General features: G+C 36.8%; 1 protein-coding gene and 1 long non-coding RNA gene across 2 annotated transcripts; both read right to left on the bottom strand.

Moving 5' to 3' along the window:
- Nucleotides 1–6,377: 6,377 nt before the first annotated feature.
- LOC136812913 (uncharacterized) lies at nt 6,378–16,787 on the bottom strand (the record flags this gene model as incomplete). Its single annotated transcript, XM_067069430.1, is given in 3 exon segments — nt 6,378–6,521; nt 15,308–15,435; nt 16,719–16,787. Coding segments are annotated over 3 exon segments (312 nt in total), but the record flags the coding sequence as incomplete, so codon positions are not given.
- LOC136813077 (uncharacterized) lies at nt 10,152–12,919 on the bottom strand. The gene is made up of 3 exons (XR_010847431.1): nt 12,793–12,919; nt 11,017–11,083; nt 10,152–10,341 (listed from the first exon to the last, which is right to left on the bottom strand). It is a non-coding gene; the product is annotated as an uncharacterized lncRNA (long non-coding RNA).
- Nucleotides 16,788–19,600: the final 2,813 nt, after the last annotated feature.

Raw genomic sequence — 19,600 nt, 5'->3', positions numbered from 1 at the left:
GGGTTTACATTTACGAATTGATTATGAATCTATTTTAACTTGCAATTTCTAGTGTGTGACCCTATAAATATTTTGCTTGCAACTTGCGAATCGAGTGACTTGCCTGGATCGCTTCGCAATTCTTATACATATACACTAGTTTTGATTTTTTCAAATTCTCAGAATTTGTAAAATGGCGGGATTATGCTAATCGACATACGTTTCGCGTACATGCCTAAAAGTACTTTCGTTTTTAAAGTGCACCAGGGCTTATATCCCCCGTCAACGCGTCCATCAGAATCATCAATAGCGTAAGGGGGTTAGATAAGCCATGGAGTCGAGGGTGGGAGAACCACTCCTTTTTACTGGATTTTTCCAATTGCCATTGAGCCTTCTTTTTAGTTGCATAAATCAGAGAGGCATGACCATTTTGGAAATCTTTGGTAAGACCAGGCTAGGGAGAGGGGTCAAACCACACCACAGATCTGTAAAGCCCGAAGGGATAGATGATAGGCAACTTTAAAGCTTTCTCCAGAAAGAAAAGGGAAGCCAAAATTTGACTTTTTAATTTTCGTGCCGATGGATAAAATCTAGCATTTTAATTCGGAGCGGCAATCGCTATTTCGCATCTCTCAAACCAGTGAAATTGTTTGTTGTCACGTTATTTCTTTGGTTCCTACCAAAACTTGCTTCACTTTTCGATGAAGGCCGTGGCCTTCGGGCTTTACAGATATGTGGATCGAACCAAAAACTTTGCACAACCGCAGCTGGATAGGGTTCATTTATGCTACAGCTGCATATTCAAAAGAAATCACCAGATTAAAGGCTTGGGTACATGAGAAGTTTTTTTCGCGTTGGTGCAATGCAACATGCTCCATCCCACAAACACAAGAAAAAAAGTGCGTGTCTCTACCCCATTTTTCTTTCTACCAATAACAGTGAAATCTCACTTTTGTCCCTGTCGTTTTCTCTTGTTTTAGTGGTGTGAAACCTTTAAATCAATCTTGTTCCTGGAGCATATCCATCTAATGCGCGGAACTGTATTGAAAGGCGCTGTGGTATAGTGGTCACACCCTCGACTCCATGGCTTATCTAACCCCCTTACGCTATTGATGATTCTGATGGACGCGTTGACGGGGGATATAAGCCCTGGTGCACTTTAAAAACGAAAGTACTTTTAGGCATGTACGCGAAACGTATGTCGATTAGCATAATCCCGCCATTTTACAAATTCTGAGAATTTGAAAAAATCAAAACAAGCTAAATAATGGCTGATGTAAATAGTAAATTTAAAAGTCAAAGACAGATTCTCAACATGAAGAAGTTGAAGCATGAAGAACTCTTGGCAAACCAATCAATTGACAAAATTGCAGAATGTCATTTAAATGAAACTTGATTGGCAGAGAAATACTACGAGACCTTGATAAGCAGTCTATCCCTGAACTGAGCGAACTGGGACTGCTTGTAAAACGATTTTTTACAGAAAGACAAAATTACTATGGAAAATAGTTTAAAGATTCACTCGAAAAGACCCTCTGCTGTCCACATATAATTGTTTTGCTTGAACTGATTTCCAACAGCAATCTTGCATGTTTCTTTATAATCTGATCACTCGTGATGGATGGACTGACTGATGTTTATACATTTTGACATCTATCTTGTCTATGACCATGGGCATCAGGAGTATGAAAAAGAAAAAAGCATACATCTCCAGTGATTGCTTGACTGGTAGTCAAAATGAACTGATCGGTGAAGAAGCTTTTTCAGAAAAACTTGAGACTACGTACAATACAAACTCACTGCAAAAATATTCTGGTTATGGTTTATACAATTAAAAGCTTGGCAATTATGTGAACAATTCTAATCAACTGATGAATGTGTAAAAGCAAGAAACTTCAAGTATTGAAAAAGACATGAAAACAATTCTTTAAACATATCCTATTACCAGACTGAAAATTTATTTATATTGACCGTAAATGTCAAAAAGTATACAAACTAGTATTGTACAGTGTGTATATTGGACTAAATTTGACAAAAAATTTTGAAGCTGGAAGTAGTTTTTTTATCGGGATAAAATTTATGCAAACATATAACAAATCTGTCATCTAGATTATCAATTATGACATGTTAGACTGTTTTGGATTTCAGTTGAATTTATTCTGACCTAAAGATTATGTTTCACTGTCGTCATCATGTTCTGATTTGCTACATAACAAAATTTTTGGAAAGTTTTCCATAGAGTCTTCAGTTTTTAACCTATTTTGAGGATAAAATCAAATAGGAGTACAGTCATCTAAAGTAACATTGACAGATTTTTTTTCATAAGCTGTATTAAAGTGTCAAATTTTATTATTTTATAGATGAATATTTCTGGACATTGTTTCAAAAGATAGCAATCAACTACAACTGTCTTTTCAGTTCAAGTTCTGTTATTTTGATACAAAATGATTGAGAAATTTACTACAAAAAATTGAATACATATCTCTGCTTTTTTTTGTAAATGTCACATTTTCTTTGGAGCAAAGCTGTTTCATTTTAATGCATCTGATACTTTGAAGCTGAAAGGACTGATAAAACAACATTAATTTTTGGAACTTTTTTCAATCAAAAATTAGGAACCATTAAAGGCAAAAATAAAATTTGGAATTACTGTACTTTACCTTCACTGTTCTCGAGACTTGACAAAATTGATAATAATACCTTGAAGGAAGAAATTTTGGCAGGAATTTAATTTGGCGGGTGGTTGAAAAAGTTTTTTCAGAGGAATTTAATTTGGCGGATTGCTAGAAAAAAGAAATTAGGCGAGAATTTAATTTGGCGGTTGAAGGAAATTTTTGGCCAAAAATTGTTACCGAATAAGCAAAAACCTGTTTTTAAGGCATGAAATAGCACAAATTTGGAGAATACACAAGATAAATTAAATTTGGCGGGAATTTAATTTGACGTATGGCGGAATTCCTGGTAAATCCGCCAAATTTTATTTCCGTCATAATTTATTCCTTTAAGGTAGTCCTTGATTACAATCGACCTCTTTTTAATATTGAAATTCAACAAAATCTAATATTATTTTCAAGCCTTTCCCATGAACATTTTCCATAGGACCAGTAAATATTTCTAACTTTTTTTGTTAATTGAATAAAACGAAATGTTTCAAGTTTATTAAAGTTTCATGTAAAATGTATTCCTGCAGATTTCTTTTGATCATCTGCCAAATCTCTAAAAAACTTATTACACCATGTTTTTATTATTAAAACCCTGAGTTGAAAATCGTTTAAAGATTCACAAGAAAAATCTTAAAAATGGCACGTATAAAGATTCACACAAGAATATCAAATTCATTTTACTAGTCAGAAAACTCTTATTAATCAGAATTTAATTCCAAACTCTATACAATGATTCATAGCTAGCATTAAAATTTTCATAAAATTTCAAATGGGTATTTTACATAATTCAATGTGTTCTCTAAATAAATAAATAAATAAATAAATTCTTAATGAATGATGATATAGTAACAGAACAAAATTCACCAAAATTAGTTATCGCCAAAATTGAAAGAATTGCTTCCTCACCTCACCCTGCCTCACCATAATAAGGACCTCTAATAAGTTCTTGCCAGAATTAAAATTTCCAGTGATTTTCCTAAGGGGTCGTCCACATAGTACGTACGCACTAAGGGGGAGATGGGGTGTCTTCTCAAAAGCATATGCTTGCGTACAGAGGGGAAGGGGAAGGGCCGGGAGGGATCAAAAGAAAAAGTAAGTACGCAGAAAAAAAAATTGACAGCCCTTTTTTTGCTTGTAAAATTGGTTGAAAGAGAATAAAAAGAGAATTATTATTCGCTTGTTCCTTACAAAATATCAGCTGTTTCTCTCTCATAGAAAAAGGGGAAAACCCAAGACTTTTGAATTTGATTTTTTTTTTAGCCAGGGGGGGGGTGTGAATGAAAAAAGTACGTACTCACCTATTTGCATCTGCTTGCCTATAGGGGGAGGGGTATATATACTCAATTTTTGACATTTTAGTGGGTACGTACTATGTGGACAGCCCCTAAGTAACCCCAAAGTTCTATTTGAAACACTAATTTTTTAGCATAAAAGAACCACTTTATATACTGATGGTATTTGCCCAAATTAGTTTTTGCCAAGATTAAAAATTGCATTTCTCTTCAAAACCACATTTATAAAAAAATCTATTTTATTTAGCTCCTTGCCAAAAGTTCTCTCCAAAGTAATTGTATTCTCCAAATTCTTATTTTTTTCGCAATTTTTGCCTCTTGCTGATTTCACCATTTTATCTCCAATTGTCCCTTTTCGTTAAATAATTGTTTTTCAGTGAAGTGAAAGTAACAAAGATCAAGCATTTTCACTCCTAATAGTTACACAGTAAGACAGTCCATAAAGTGTCCATCAATCTTTTCTTTCTTATTATTTAAACCAGTTAAACATCATAACAATGGCCAAATGTTTAAAATTAACTTCAACTGACACTGATGACTGAGCAATGCATTTAGTTATTTAGCATCCTGGAAAACCAGGGCTAACAAATAGTGCAATTTCTCAGAGTTTTTATAGCTCATGCTTATTCCAATCAGCCAATTAGTCACAAAAGCAAGATGCAATGATGATGTTGAGGACATGATACGTTTCATGTTTTTACACACAAAAACATTATGTTGTTGTACAAAAATCTGATTGAATTCATCCTACTGCTACTGTCACTGTCGTTCATCGTTTCCAGCTGTGGTGATATGATATGGGTGGACAATTGGAGTTTACATTCTTGAGGCTGGATATAAAAATTCTATCGGCTACTTTTTGGATGAGCAGCATCAGCAGAGTCAGCCAGCAAAAGCATTAGAGCCGATGAAAATGTTTTATTTATTTTTCACATAATCTAAAAGTGAGAAAGAAAGCAATAATTTCAAGGTTAAAATTTCTTTAGATTTGCTGAGTGCGTTTAAAGCCAGTCAGTTACATCAAAATGCCTCGAAAATGTCAATATGAAAATTGCGTAATCAGAGAACGTATGTCTCGCTCATTATAAAAAGGCCGAGACAAACTTTCAATAATTGGATTGTAACATCGAGTTAAGTCTCTTTTGTTAAGTCACCAGGGGGTAAATAAAACAGACCTTGATACATTTATCGTTCGTTTCAACTTGACCATTTGTTTAAAACTCAGCCTCCTAAATATTTGGGGTAGGTAAAATGTGTACAAAGAAATTCATACTTTTCCAACCCGGCCAATCTTTAAAAAAGAAGCGAACAATAAAATGTAATTACCCTTTCCAAATAAACCTCTTCGGTGGCGAGCGTAGTCTACTCTGACGTAATTGTACAATTTATGTAATGGGAGTTTGACATAGTAATGTAATGTTGTTTGGGGAATTATGAAGTTCTCTGGAATTTCGATTGCATTTATTCAGGTTGATTTTTTATGACTTCTAATGGTACTTTTTCTAACGAGTTTGATTACTCTGTTCTCACACTTATGTCTTTTTTTTTCGCGTCCTTTTCCGTGATTACTTTTATTCATATTTTTAAAGACAGGTAAGAAGGCATATTGATGTAACTGCCAGTTAATTTATAGCTTTAACTGTTCAAGACCAGTTCACAGCAGTTTTATTCTGCACCAACCCTAAAACTTCACCACAAAAAATATCCATATCAGAGAGCCAAATTTAAAAAACAGTAATTGGAAGTTGAGACTTATTGCAAGGCTACTAATTTATTTTGAGCCAGTAAAAAACCATTAAAAGACAGAGGATAGCCATTCTCTATTCCAAACAACAAACACAGTCATTTTCTACTTGCATTTGCAGATTTGCCTTCCAAATGTCCAAATCTATATAAATCTACATTATTTTCTTTTCCCATGCCAAATAAATGGTCATACGGAGAAGAACTATTTACATCATTTTGATATAAATTATTTTAGTAAGTGTGTTCGCAGCTCGGCTGTACTTGTCTTCACAACATATTGCCCACACTCAAGCTGCCAGAGTCCAAAGGTCGAAAAATATCAAGATTCTTGATATTTTCTCTTCTAAAGTACCAGGGCCCTAAACGATTCCTCCAATTATACGGTACTGGCCTCTTTAAGTCGCAGAATCGTTTATCGGCCCTGGCTCGCGAGGGTGTAGTGGTCATTGACCTTGGTTGCTACACAGGCGACTGAGGTTTGGTTCCCACTCGCAGTGGTTCACTTGACAAGTGAATGAACATTCACCCGGGTCAACCCATGCCATGTGAGGAGAATTGGGTAGTCAGTTCAAGGTGCAGACGGGGTGCTAATTGAAATCATCTATAGTTGCGAAAAATGGGCATCAAAAGCCTCCTGCGACTCAATCAAATAGAAATTGAAACTGTAAAAACAGAGTGGAAGCACACAGGCTCTTACCCAGTAAGTACTGGAGCACTCCATAACAACAGTAGCCTTGTAGTTGATATTCAAGCCATCGACCAATCTGGCTTTTCCGTACACAAAATTGGGTGAGGAAATAACCAAGGTAGGAGCCTCATCACTTGATCTGGTCGCATCCACCTTTAAAACAAAAAGAGATTAAATAAGTGTATCCTCCTGGTCTGTTTTAAGGCCGGTCTCGCACTTTTTACCGCTTCAATCCTTTTTGCTTGGAAAAAAGATTACGTCATAAAAATGTAGTGCGCGCTCGAAAAAAAATTGGACGCATTTCAACTTTTTTCAACCGTTACGATCGTGCCAATGGAGTTGCTTCATTTTTCTTTTGACCAATAGCGTGGAAGCTTTGCTCGAATAAGTGCGATCGCAGCGCGCGCAAGTGGAGACCGACCTTTAAAAGGCAAAACCGTAAGATATGGATTGATGTCAAAAATAGTAGCTCAAACTTGTGAGGGAAATGCGTTTGGTAAGATATTTCCGAAACAGTTATGTAGTTCATTGATTGTTTCCTGAAGTCGAGTTTAAATATTTTTTCCTTTAAAAGAATTGACATAGACACTGACAACCGAGGGGTAAATCACTCGGAAAATCGTGTCCGATATTTTGATTTATTTTTTATTGCCCCGCAGGGGCTTTTGTTGCTTCACGTAGCGGACCTGGTCGCCAGAAAAATATTCATATTCAGAATTCATGTTTCGTCCGATTCTGAGCGGGCCGCGCGCGGTTAAAAAATATTCGCGCGCGATATCTCTTTTGCTGCTACTTGTATTGATTTCCTAGCTATGCACGGACAGAGAAGGTAGCTTCCCGTCTGCACTGCCAGTCCACACAGCTAAAAGCTTTCACAAACAACAAACAGCACACAAGATTTTTGCTTGGTTAATATCTTTTTAACGTAGTTGCTCAACTGGATTTACTTGAGGGACATTGTTTGCTACTGAATGAATAACTATCAAACTACTGATATTAGATCAAACCTTATACAATTGTCAGAATGGTCGATGGACATCTTCAATGACAGTGTGTTACACACACACAGAGTGTTATGCGCTGCTCTACCGAAACCCTGCTGATATTATAAAGGCATAGACAAAAGGGAAATTGACCGTTAATTCATATTGTTTACCTATATAGTGATTTCATTTTGAAGGAAATTAAATTGAAATTTTTGGTGGAAAGACAAAACCCAGAGTATATACCCTATAATTAATTATATGGATATTGCATGCGCCGAACGTAATTTTTCAAAGAGTAAGCCTTGCGCCAAAATGTGCCAAAAACTGGTACCAACATAGAGTTTCTTACAAAAGGTTTAGTGAGTGAGACATGCCAATGAGAATATACTAACATGAACTGATTCATTCTCCGTGGACATTTGAAGCACAGTGTTACAGCAAAAAAAAATGGTTGAGCATGGGAAGCACAGTCAGGCACATCCTGGCAAATGAACGGGGTATTTTTCACTTGCGACCATTGGCAAATGAACGGGGTCGAAAACGAAAGTGACGTAATAGCGCCGAATACCCAGTTTAATTGAACCGGGTTGGAAATATTTTGCTTCATTTCAAAGAACTGCATAGATGAAATTTTTTTTCCATGGGTCAATTTTGTCTTCGAAGATTGAAGAAACTTTTAACGAAAAAATAAAGTTCCCAGTTTTCTTCCTTTTTTCCCTTTTTCAGTTTGAAGTTCATTTTTATTCATTTTCACGCTTTTAGCCTGAGACGTCCTATCTCATTTACACTGGGTGACGAATACCCCATGCAAATGCTCACCCCGTTCATTTGCCAGGATGTGCCTGACTGAAGCAGTTGCAGCGAGCAGAAAAATGTAAACAGAAGCGGAACAAAAGCCGAAAACGATGGATTATGGAGTATTTGATGCTATTTTGTGAATAATTCTTTACGCCAATATTGAAGCTTAAGCAAACTTTGAAAATGCTGTTTATGTCACTGTGTCAGAACGGTACTTCGATATGTAATGTACGCCGAAGATTTTCAGCCTCATATTATGAACAGACTCGAACACTCTCTCTACTAATACCACCACGGCACATTGTACCGTATTGATGTTGAACGCAGGAGTATACTTTGCTCAAATCAAAACTGAACAAGCAGCCTGGCGGCATGAAGGCCCAGCATCAGAGATTGCTGTTAATTTTGCACTTCAAAGAATAAAGCGCTCTAATTGTTTGCACTCGTTGGTGTTTTTTTTATTTCGGACATAAGACTTTTCTCTTAGAGTAGTCTGTCGGAGCCTTTTTCGATAACAAAATTCACGACTGTATAGAAGTCTTGCGTATTTTCGCATTCGAAGATAGAGCGAAAATTATTTTTCTTTTTCTCGCCCTTTTAATCGAACGGGCTTTTTGTCGGTACAACGGGCGAAAAAGACTGGGCCAGTGTGATAAATGCTCAGCTTGGGTGGGCCTTGGGTTCTCTACAAGGCCTCTGGACATCAACTTTTACAATTTTTATATTTTTATTCATGTACCGCTGTCGAGACGTTCAACATCATATGACGTATGCAAACGAGCACACAAACGAATAGATCAAATGTTACAATCAGGTCCAAACAACTATGCGATTACGTTCAAACGTCAATTTACGAACATTAATGCGAACAGTTCCAATATATATTTCATCTGCTACATAAATGAACCTGTGTACTTTACTGTTTTACTTTGTTTGTTATCTCACACTCCTTAACCATAGGTCAACAACAAAGTGGCGGTTTTCGGACCATTATTTAAAACTTTTTTAGCATTTTTGGCATTAGGTATTTCGACCAACTTCAAATGTTCCTAATCTTTAGCCTTTTTCTTTGACCCAAAGTTAGACTTCCTTAGGATGGCTCTATTCTCATCTCACATCTCATATCCAAAACTGCCGTAAAGGTCGTTGCCTATCTTTAGAATTACATCTAAATCATTTTGGGTCCAATAATGTATTGCTTTTACACGCGAATAGACTATCGCCGATAGGGACATGAACATACACTGGGAACCCGCTGTACGACCGAAAACTGCTGCATTACCTTGGTGAGTGGATGCTTTAACTACTTTGTGAATCGTAACAGGGCCTGGATTAGTTCCTATATCACCATAGTTCGGAAGGGGGTCACTACCCCCCCTACCCTAGAGCTACCCCCCCTACCCTAGGTTCTTCCCCCTTTTAAAATTTGATGCTACCCCCCTCAAAATTTTAAAATCCTACCATAATTCTACCGATGAAAAAGCAAGAACATTCAGTGTAAATAAGCAAATAATTTGTGTTTCAAACATACTAAACAATTAATAAAGAAGACGTTGCATTGTAAATAAAAATAAAACTTCTAATTTGGGAAAACACAAAAAAAACATACCACTGACATCTTACCCCCCCCCTTTCTAGATGAACCCCCCCTTTCTGAAAACTTCCCCCTTTCTAGAAAAAATTCTCTTACCCCCCCCCTTTCTGAGATTTTCTGAACATCGCTACCCCCCCCCCTTTATAAAAGGGGGGGGGGGGTGCGAACTATGATCACCCGACTGAACTAGTATAATGGAAGAGAATAAAATAACTGCTAAAAATGGGAGGGGTTTTAGAAATGGGGAAATTTCATTACTATTTGGGGAGCCGTTACTTAATTTTCTATATATAGAACGAAGGTTAAATTGCCTGGTAGAATCAAAGTTGCCGATCGAAATCCGATAAGCTTCGATAGTAATCATCTCATTAAACGGTGTATTAGGGATGTAAAATGCAACAGAAATTTCGTAGAGATTTCAATTTATATTCAAACAATTATAATAAATTATGAATTAAATAAATTAGACAGTAAAAGGCTTTGGCTTTGGCTATGGCTTTGGCTGAATGAATAGGTGGTAAACAATCCACGACGAGGGCTTAATCGTAGATGATACCGAAACGTTAGGTGATACCAACACGTTAGTTGTCGAATCCTAAAAATAAAGGAAGAGTAATAAATTGAATAAAATTTAGTATTTATATCGGAGGGGGGGTTTACACCACCCTGTCAGTTTTTTGCTTATAATTCCCTTAAATTTTTTTTAAATCTCATGAAACTTTGCGACTTTTAACATAATCACATAATGCAAAGGTATACCAAATTTCAAAAGGGATCTCCAAGAGCTAGTACCAGGGCCAAGCTTTTTTCTAACAGTATGGCAGTATTTCACGAAAAATTGATACTATTGTGTATTTGAGCAAGATTGATTTATTAAATCTTAAGTCACTATTATGGGCATTGGAAACAGACTCTGCTATTATTAAAACATAGTCACAAAATAGATATTTTTCAAAAAGGACGTTCTGTTGAATAATAATGTAGTCCAGCCAGAATTACATAATGAAAAATACCTTACATCAGCTGATCGGCCGCAGTGACGCATGCTGAGTTTTTTTCTGTATGGCTGTTAGCTATATAAGTGTCTGCACGGCAAACTAGAAAACGGAGATACATCATCAGGTCTCGAATTCAAAACCTAACGAAAGCATATGTACTTTTAAGTTTGCCGCACGGACACTTGTATAAGGTAAACAGTTGTAAAGAAAAAACTCAGCTTGTGTCGCTGCGGCCGATCATCTGATGTAAGGTATTTCTCATTGCTACTCACCTGGAATCAAGATAGTTGAAGGGATCAATTTCTTTGTAGAAAGTACCACGTTTGATAGGTTGCAAATCTGAAAAAATAAGTGAGAAACAATAAACACCAGCTTTTGTCTAGATCAACCATGAACCTGTGTACTCTCAGGTGCCTAATAAACGTGCCCCCACGCTTATTAATTTTTCAAAAATTTTCCAACCCCCACGGACTATACATTTTTGAAAAATTATTAAATTTCCAACCCCCACGTTCATTTGTACCCCAATTCTGCCATAGCAACCTTTTCGTATTCGGATGTCGATTAGACTGCTTAATATAATATGGTCTGTGGTTTATACAATATAAATAGCCGTGAGAAACTATAGTCCGGCTTTGAATGCCAGTCGGGTGTTTAAGATAAAAACTGCAATTATTGCTCTTTTCGGAAATTATTGCCGAAAACGGCAATTTTTTTAACGATGAAATGCTGAATCAGCAAAATGTGTTGTCCTTTTAAGGGCAAAGATGTCAGAGGTGTTTGAAAATAGTAAAATTGCATCGAGAAAAAGGTTTTTCGGATTTTTAAAAGTGATTTTTTCAATTTTTCGTTGCTCAATAACATGAAAAGTTCTAAAATAATAAGTTAAAAGATCCTGCATCAATGCCGAAACACAGCCAGAAAGAGATAACAAAACCCCCGTTGTAAATTTGTTTACATATGACTCGATTTTGCTATCTGCATTTCCAACAAAAACCAGTTGAAAACAAAACTAAACGAGGCACAGTGGGCCTACTTATCGCGAGGGTGTCAAATACCACGTGTTCAATAATAAAATCAACTTTTATTTGCAAAAACGGCAATAATTGCCGAAAACGGCAATTTTCATTTATTTACTTTTTTATTTTTCTGCTGATTCAGCATTTCATCGTTAAAAAAATTGCCGTTTTCGGCAATAATTTCCGAAAAGAGCAATAATTGCAGTTTTTATCTTAAACACCCGACTGAATGCGTGGCGCAGTGGATAAGGCATTGGGTTTCTGATCAACAGAACTTTGCATTTAGTGGGTTCGAATCCCACTGGTGGCGATCTTTCGGTAAGTCATTCAACAAGCATGCATTCAACAAGTTGAAAAACATAGAAAATAACTCACAAAGTCCCAGAACATCAGAAAAATATCAAATCAGAGACTGGAAAATACGAAACAAGACAAGATGCGACTTTCGAGGTTATGAAGAAGCCACGACCGCATCACACATGGGAACATCGTTTGGATTATTCGTGTGTGCGTATAGTTACTTTTTACATGATTAGCACAGCGAGCGCTATCGGATTTATATCGCGGAAATCATGCACCAAGCACCGTGAACGTTCCGGTGCAGCTCGATCCGGAGAATTCTTCCACCGGAAGCACCGGAACGTTCCGGTGCACGAAAAAACGGCACTTTTTGCACCGGATGTTTCCGGAGCGCCGGGAGGGTCCTTTGATTAGTACCGTCTGGAACAAAGCATCTTATGATCGACTTCAGTTGACATCCCCTGGGTTTGATAATTTTTAAGTCTCAAGGGCAACATCACTGAAAATTGGCCTATTTTGTCACTTTTGCGGGCTTTTTAAGCTTTTTTGAGTGGGTTCACAGATTTTAGGGGCAGGATTTTAATGTTATAATTTTTCCTTGGGGGCAGCCATGACATGCTCTGAAAACTTGGTGGCAGTGTATCTAGGTAAAAATTGTTTCCTTGCCACACCAAAGCAGTTATACTTTTACAAAGTTACCAGTAAGTAAAAATTAAGTTTTAAATTTACCTTTTGTAATGTCACAGTTGTCAAAATATGTTAGGTTTTTCCTGAGAGCTTCTTCTTTTCTTTTTTAAAGTTCCAACAACCAAGATTTGTGAGGTGGCTAAACCACACAGAACTTCACATGAAAATATCATAGTGCAGTAGAGAGATTTTGACCAACGTTTGAGTACACTTTACAAAGATCAAAATTCAATTTCTCCCAACCAAATTTCAGAAGCAAGAAGTTAAAAAGATAGAACGTACGAAGATGCGCACGAAAATACTAGTTCTTATCCGCTAGGCGAAGATTTTAACTAGCTAGCCTGTAAAATGTGCGAAGTATATTTTGAAATCCCGTCTAGTAAACAAATGGTAACAAACACACACCACAGCGCTCTTGAAAGGCCCGTTCGCTTGCGCTGGGCCAACAAACTTTTTGACTTTTTAGAACCAGACGTCCATGCCAATAAAATACAAACACAATGTTGTACCGTTGTACCTACCTGTGAAGTGAAAAATTTTTAACCATGTTGACGGTGGTTACAACAGGACACGGTATCTGAAATTCCCCTGGCAATTTTGAGAGCAACTATCAAATTCATATCTTTAGTAACCATGAAGAAATTTTATTCTAACTGAAAACTTTTTGCAGAAACACGTATAAAGATTGTTAAAGTTTTTCCAGATAATTTTCAGTACCTAACCTTTGAAACAAATAAATTATATCTACAGTATGCCACCAGTCCAAAGTTACTTACTTTTTAAATTTCAAATCAAATGACTGAAATTGTATTCAATTTCATTTTCGAATTCACCTTTTAATCTGCATTATGTACCGTGAGATTGGGTAACTTGCATCAGTGGAGGCTAACATGCATAGCCCTCAAATGAAAGACCTAGCTGGTCATTAAAATACAAAGTTAAGTCAAAACAAAAATGGTAGACTAGAGCTGCGTAGTTGTATTTTAATGACCAGCCAGATATTTCATTTGAGGGCTATGCATGTTAGCCTCCACTGATGCAAGTTACCCAATCTCACGGTATTCTTTATGAAAGGGAAGCACTTTCAGTTTCACAGTACACATTCTTATGTTTGGGTTTTCAAAAGGGATTTTTATCTGGTGATTGAAGAAAATCAACTTTGATATCATTCTAGTTCTTAATATGTTGCGAAACCTGTAATGGTTTTAATTTAAGTCACTTTGCATCAGAAAGGGTAGACTAAACATGTTTTTTTTGGATTGACACTTTCGTTATGTATGGATCTTACCATGGAATTATTATAGACACTGGAAAAACAATGAGCTGATTTTTGCCGATTTCTCATGTACCAGCCTTGTCCGCAGTAATGACATTATTGTTCACCCTCCTTCCACTATTAAACAATTTTTCGTAGCATTTTGATTGCATTTCTCATCAAAATACACTTATCCAATTCCCAAATGAGACTTTAAGTTCTCCTCCGAGATTCAAACTCATCTAGTTATTACTAATTATACCTCGTTATGACGTTTTAAATTTTGAGAAAGATGCAAAAACATGCTATGTATAAGAAATTGAATATTGACACCAGATATTTTTAAACTTCAACCTCAAGAAAGCCACCGTGCCACCACGTGCCACCAAAAGATTTTCAGACCACAGTGGAGCTATGAGACTCAAGTCTAATATATATCAATCTCAGCTCTTCTCGGAGATATATTGGAAAGATATTCCCAATTCAAAATTTCGTGTCATTATAAGCATTTTGTTTGATTTTACTCGTCTGATGATGTTTTTCTCACACCAAATTTCATAAATGTATTCGCTTGGTATTCTAGCATTTATTTTCAAACTTTTAGCCAGCAAAAGTACGATCAGAAAAAGTTAGAGAACTTTTTAGAAATAAGAGTATTAATTATTTTTCGAAATCAGAGTCCTTCGAGCCGCCATGACAGTTGTCCTTTGCGGACAAAACCTGTACATCGATTGTTTTCTGAAACAATAGAAAGACAATACTTCGCTCTCCACCGTTTCATTCGATGTTTATACAGAGTCTCTATAATAAATACATGATCTTACTGAGAAAATTTTAACCGCATCGGCTCGTGCTTCTTAACTTTAAACAGCTCTAGTAACATTGAGCACTTTTTATGAAGACTCATTTCACCAATTTATAGTCTGATTATGATTCCCTTGCTCTCTTCATGACTAAGTTCCTCTGGGCTAATATCTGCTATCGGCGAGGCATTCATAGCGACAGCTACTTGCTAGTTTATAATTTATGATTCATTCTAACTTAAAGGTTTTGTTTTTAAATAAGAGTGATATCGTTTGCTTACTCATCAATTTTAATTCACAAGCCTTTTTAACATTGGATTGACACGGATGTGGAGCAAGATTGTCAGAAAAAGGAAAAGAAAAACATTTTTTGCTTATATTAGCATAATACAACAATAGCAAGGCACTGTCCTGATATGAAACGGAAACGCTTATGTAAAAAGAAAACCTTTAAAGAGCGTAAGATGAACGTTGAACCAAAGTTGGGTCATTCGCTTACCTTTAGACAAAATCTCCTTCGCACTTTATTTTGAATATCAGGGGTGGTGCAAATATCCTCCAAAGCCGATCGTCGCAACAAAACACGAACATAACTGAACAAGTTGAATTTCTCCTTTGATTTGAAACCTGTGTGATTGGTTTAAACATTTGTCAATTCATATTAAATGTGGGAGATTTAGAATGAAAAAGAAGTATAATACCTTATCGGCCCTTTTTACGCCGGTCCTAATTTAATGCCGGCCCCTTTTACGTCGGCCCTTATTACACCACAACTCGATCTCTTTCATTTCTAGCCCGGTCCTAATTTAATTTCTACCCCTTACACCGGCCCTTATTACGCCAGCGACGAAAAAATCACGCCAATAAGGGCCGGCGTAAAAAGGGCTGGTAAGGTAGTAGCCCGACCCTTAGGATCCGTAGCATCTTTTGTGCGAGGCAGCCACATGTAGTTGGTTCAAAAGTACAATCATGGATGAACATGGCGAGACAAGATTAGAATATAAACTTGCTGGCAATGTTGAAGGGCATTGGAAAGGTCAGTGGAACGGCCGTTCGTACTCAATATTGCCACTGGGGAAAGGGAGGTTGGACCTTTCCATAGTTTTCCCAGCATTTTCCCAGTGTTTTTTCTCGAAATTAAAGTCCATGATTGTAATAGGATTTAGGCCTATTCAGAGACTTTTGTGATAAAGAGAACGTGGAATAGTTATAGCAATAGTTTTTATGGCCAAAATAAAAAAAGGATAAGAGCCTAATTAACTTGGGAAAAGTGGAGAATGGGGTGGGACGAAATGCACATGAAGCACCAGATTAGTGTAGTAATCTCATGTTTGATTGAAATTCGATTGATGTTTTTGCTTACGTTTATTTTTAATTTTCGTGAAAGTCTGGATAAATTGCCCTCGGTCAAATTTCGAAATGTCTTAAATTTACCTCGTTGCACTCGGGAAATTTCAAAAGATTTCAAAATTGCGACCTTGGGAAATTTATTCTGAATTCCCCTCATAACCACGAGATTACTAGTACAAATCTGACCACACCTATGCAAAGAAAAGCTATACAAGATATGAAAGATGATTACATTCAATTTCAGGTAGTAAACACCCTTTTTATAAGAACAATGAGAAACGCAAATGACAAAAAAATAGAACAATCTAAGAACAATGCCGGGTGTATAAAATTAACAGGATTTTGAGCAAATCAAGGATCGAATTAGTAAAAAGAAATGAAAACAATTTTAGACTCAAACAAAGTTGTGAGATAATAAGAACAGACGAAACTCACCACAAATTTTCTGGTTATGATCAGAGTGTAAATTATTGCATTGACAGACATTGACAGATGTTGGTAGTACTCGACCCTGAAAAACCCAAACCCAGACCTTACGCAAAACTGTGTGTATACGTTACCTTTGTCAGTAGGGACCATACGACTTGGTACGATATGCATGTGTTTTGATGGGCAATCATGTAGACAGTCTAAAAAAATGAAATTGGACTAACTTTCATTAATGGGGTTTTCCAAAAATAGTCCATGCCCCCCTGTGGAGGATATCGGATATCCAGGGGGTTAACGATTTTTGTTCAAAAGTAGATATCCATGGAGTTAAATATTTACAAAGGAGCAGATACCCAGGGGGTAAAGTGTCTTTTCAAGTAAAAAAACACGATATCCAGGGGTAAGCATCTTTATAAGAGAGGATATCCAGGGGGTTGAGCATATTTTTAAGAGTGGATATTCAGGGAGTCTTTACTAATAAAGTAGGATATCCAGGGGGTTCGAAAAAGCAATATCCTCAACAGTGGGGGTGAAAGTTTTTTTCTGGAAAAGCCTTAACACAGGTGTGACATTCCTGGTACCTAACAATTGCACGAGAATATTTATACAGTATTAGTAGACTATGCTATATTCTAAGACGAGTTTCATCTAAGAGGAATAAACGTGAAGACGGGAATTTTTTTTGTTACAGACTCTTTCCGCCGCAAAACATATTACGTTTTATAATATACAAACTATGTTATATCATAATAATATGTTATACGGACGATAGCATCGTCTACTGTATTAGTTAACAACAAAATATGGGTCATGTCCTTAGACCACGATCTGAGATTTTACTTACCAAAAATCACCCGGCTTGGTAAGTCAGCTTGACACCTGTGTATTTGTAAAGGAAAAAGAATGTTCAAAAGGTTTTGAAAACGGAAGTTTGGTTAGAACAATCCTTTTATCGTCTCCCAAAAGTCTGTCAACTTTGCACAATTTCCTTGATCAACAAAACACTAGTGACAAAAATCTGTGTGAAACTCAGAGGAGTTCCTCAATGTTTTTCCTAAATGAGAACCTTTTTGAAAAAGTCTAATCTAACTTGTACAAAAAGTTGTTAAATCTATGCGGGGATTGATTTGACGTCCATCTTTCGTCCGGTTTTCACTTCCAAGCGAGAAACTTTTTGACGTTTTTGAAAGCTCATTGGTCGGTTGAAAAATGAAGAAATTCTATTGATCAAAATTGACGGTTGTAAAAAGTTGAACTTCCTTCAACTTTTTTGTTGTTCGCTTGGAACTTTTTTATGACGTAATCTTTTCTTTTCGCAAAAAATGGTTGAGAGAAAAACTGTCGCCCATCGAAACTTTCGCGCGAAAGTGGATACCGGCCTTGAGTAACATCGGGAGCGGAGGATGCCAAGGTGAGTGTACTAGTATATACCACCCTCGTTACCCTACAAGGTTTGCAAAAGATCGGAAAATTAACGCATCCCTCGGCTTTTGCACTCTACGGGTTTTCTTTAGACAGTCCTCAGGCTTAGTGGAAACCCTAGTAGGTCATCTGATCGTTATGAGAGTTTAATGGTTGTTGATTAAGGCATTTGGGCGACCGTAACATGAAGGTAAAGCATCCAGCTACGGTGCGCAAGGTTGTAGGCTCGATCCCCACATGGTATCAGCCCCCCAGAAATCTGAAGGGCACCTAGGCCAGGTTAGTAGAGGGGGCTAATGCCTTGTAATTCTTTGGGGTTACCTATTCATTAAGGGTACATAGCTGTCTTGATGGAGGCTCTGGGGGCTGGTTATATTTTCCAAATCTAATATTTCAAAATATTTCAAATTATTGAATTTTTTTAACCCCAGCACCTAGTTTCCCATCCAATTTTTCTTTAGTTTCCCATCACGCCATCTTTTGCTATATTTTTCTAATGTGATTGTTTTGATTTACAGCCGCCATCTTTATAGCATAACAACAAAGCTTATTAGCAGGCGTTCATGCGTGAGCATGATATTAGGAATGACAAAAGAACAAAAAGTGTCAATTCAAAGAAATTATCTGCTGAATAGGGGTACCTAACTCAAAGCAATTTTTCAAGGGGACCTAAATTGCTGGGGGCACCATGCCCAATGGGGGCACCATGCTCAATGGGGCACCTGAAAAGTGGGCTGAAACCATGTCCCCAGCCGGGTCATACCAAAGATTTCCAAAATGATACTTGATGCCTCTCTGCTTGATACTCAGCTACTAAAGAGACGGATCAAGGGTAAGTGGAGAAATCCAGGGAAAGGATTAGGCCCCCCTTTACCTTCGGGTAGACAGCTATACGAAAAAGGAGACTTCGGGTCGCCCTCGACTGCGGTCGCAAACTTACTTTAAGGCATTTGGTACCAGCAAATAAAAAAAAATATTCTCACCCATAAACAAGGTTAAGCTCGTATTCATCAGTGGGTGAAAATCCGTCACGTTGTCCTAATACAACTTTTTTATTCATGATTTGTAACGGTGTGATGGTATCTTTTCCATTGACTGTCTTTCGATTGTAATGCATAAGTGAGCCGTAGTCATACATCTACAATCAAGGACAAAATATTCGAGATAAAGGGGATTTCCAGGCGAAATTTTAAACACCACAAATTGTTTTTAACCGTCTTAAACTACAGTTGGAAAGTAGAGTTTTAACATGAGACTCAAGACTTAGGACCTTAGGAATAGGATCTCAGGATTTAAAAGCTCAAATTTGCTCGAATAAGGCTTGGAATATAGCCTAGAAGCCACCGAACCCCTCTAAAATCGAAATATTCAATGAAAGAAAGTGGAAGTGCTAAAATAGCAATTCTCGCCCGGACTTTAAATTCTGAAAAACGTCAAAATACACTAAAATGTCAATATATTTCGACCAAGATTGTACAATATTTGGTTATAAAAGATACATGTTTTTTTATAAGGAACACGTTTATAAGGTCCGAAAAATAAAGACTGTTGAAGAACTGCTCAGGCTGAGAATAAATTAAAAAGAAAACAA

This window comes from Clytia hemisphaerica, unplaced genomic scaffold (genome assembly GCF_902728285.1).
Source record: "Clytia hemisphaerica strain Z4C2 unplaced genomic scaffold, Clytia hemisphaerica genome assembly, whole genome shotgun sequence".
NCBI classification, from domain to species: Eukaryota; Metazoa; Cnidaria; class Hydrozoa; order Leptothecata; family Clytiidae; genus Clytia; species Clytia hemisphaerica.
This window is presented reverse-complemented; position numbering and strand designations above follow the sequence as displayed.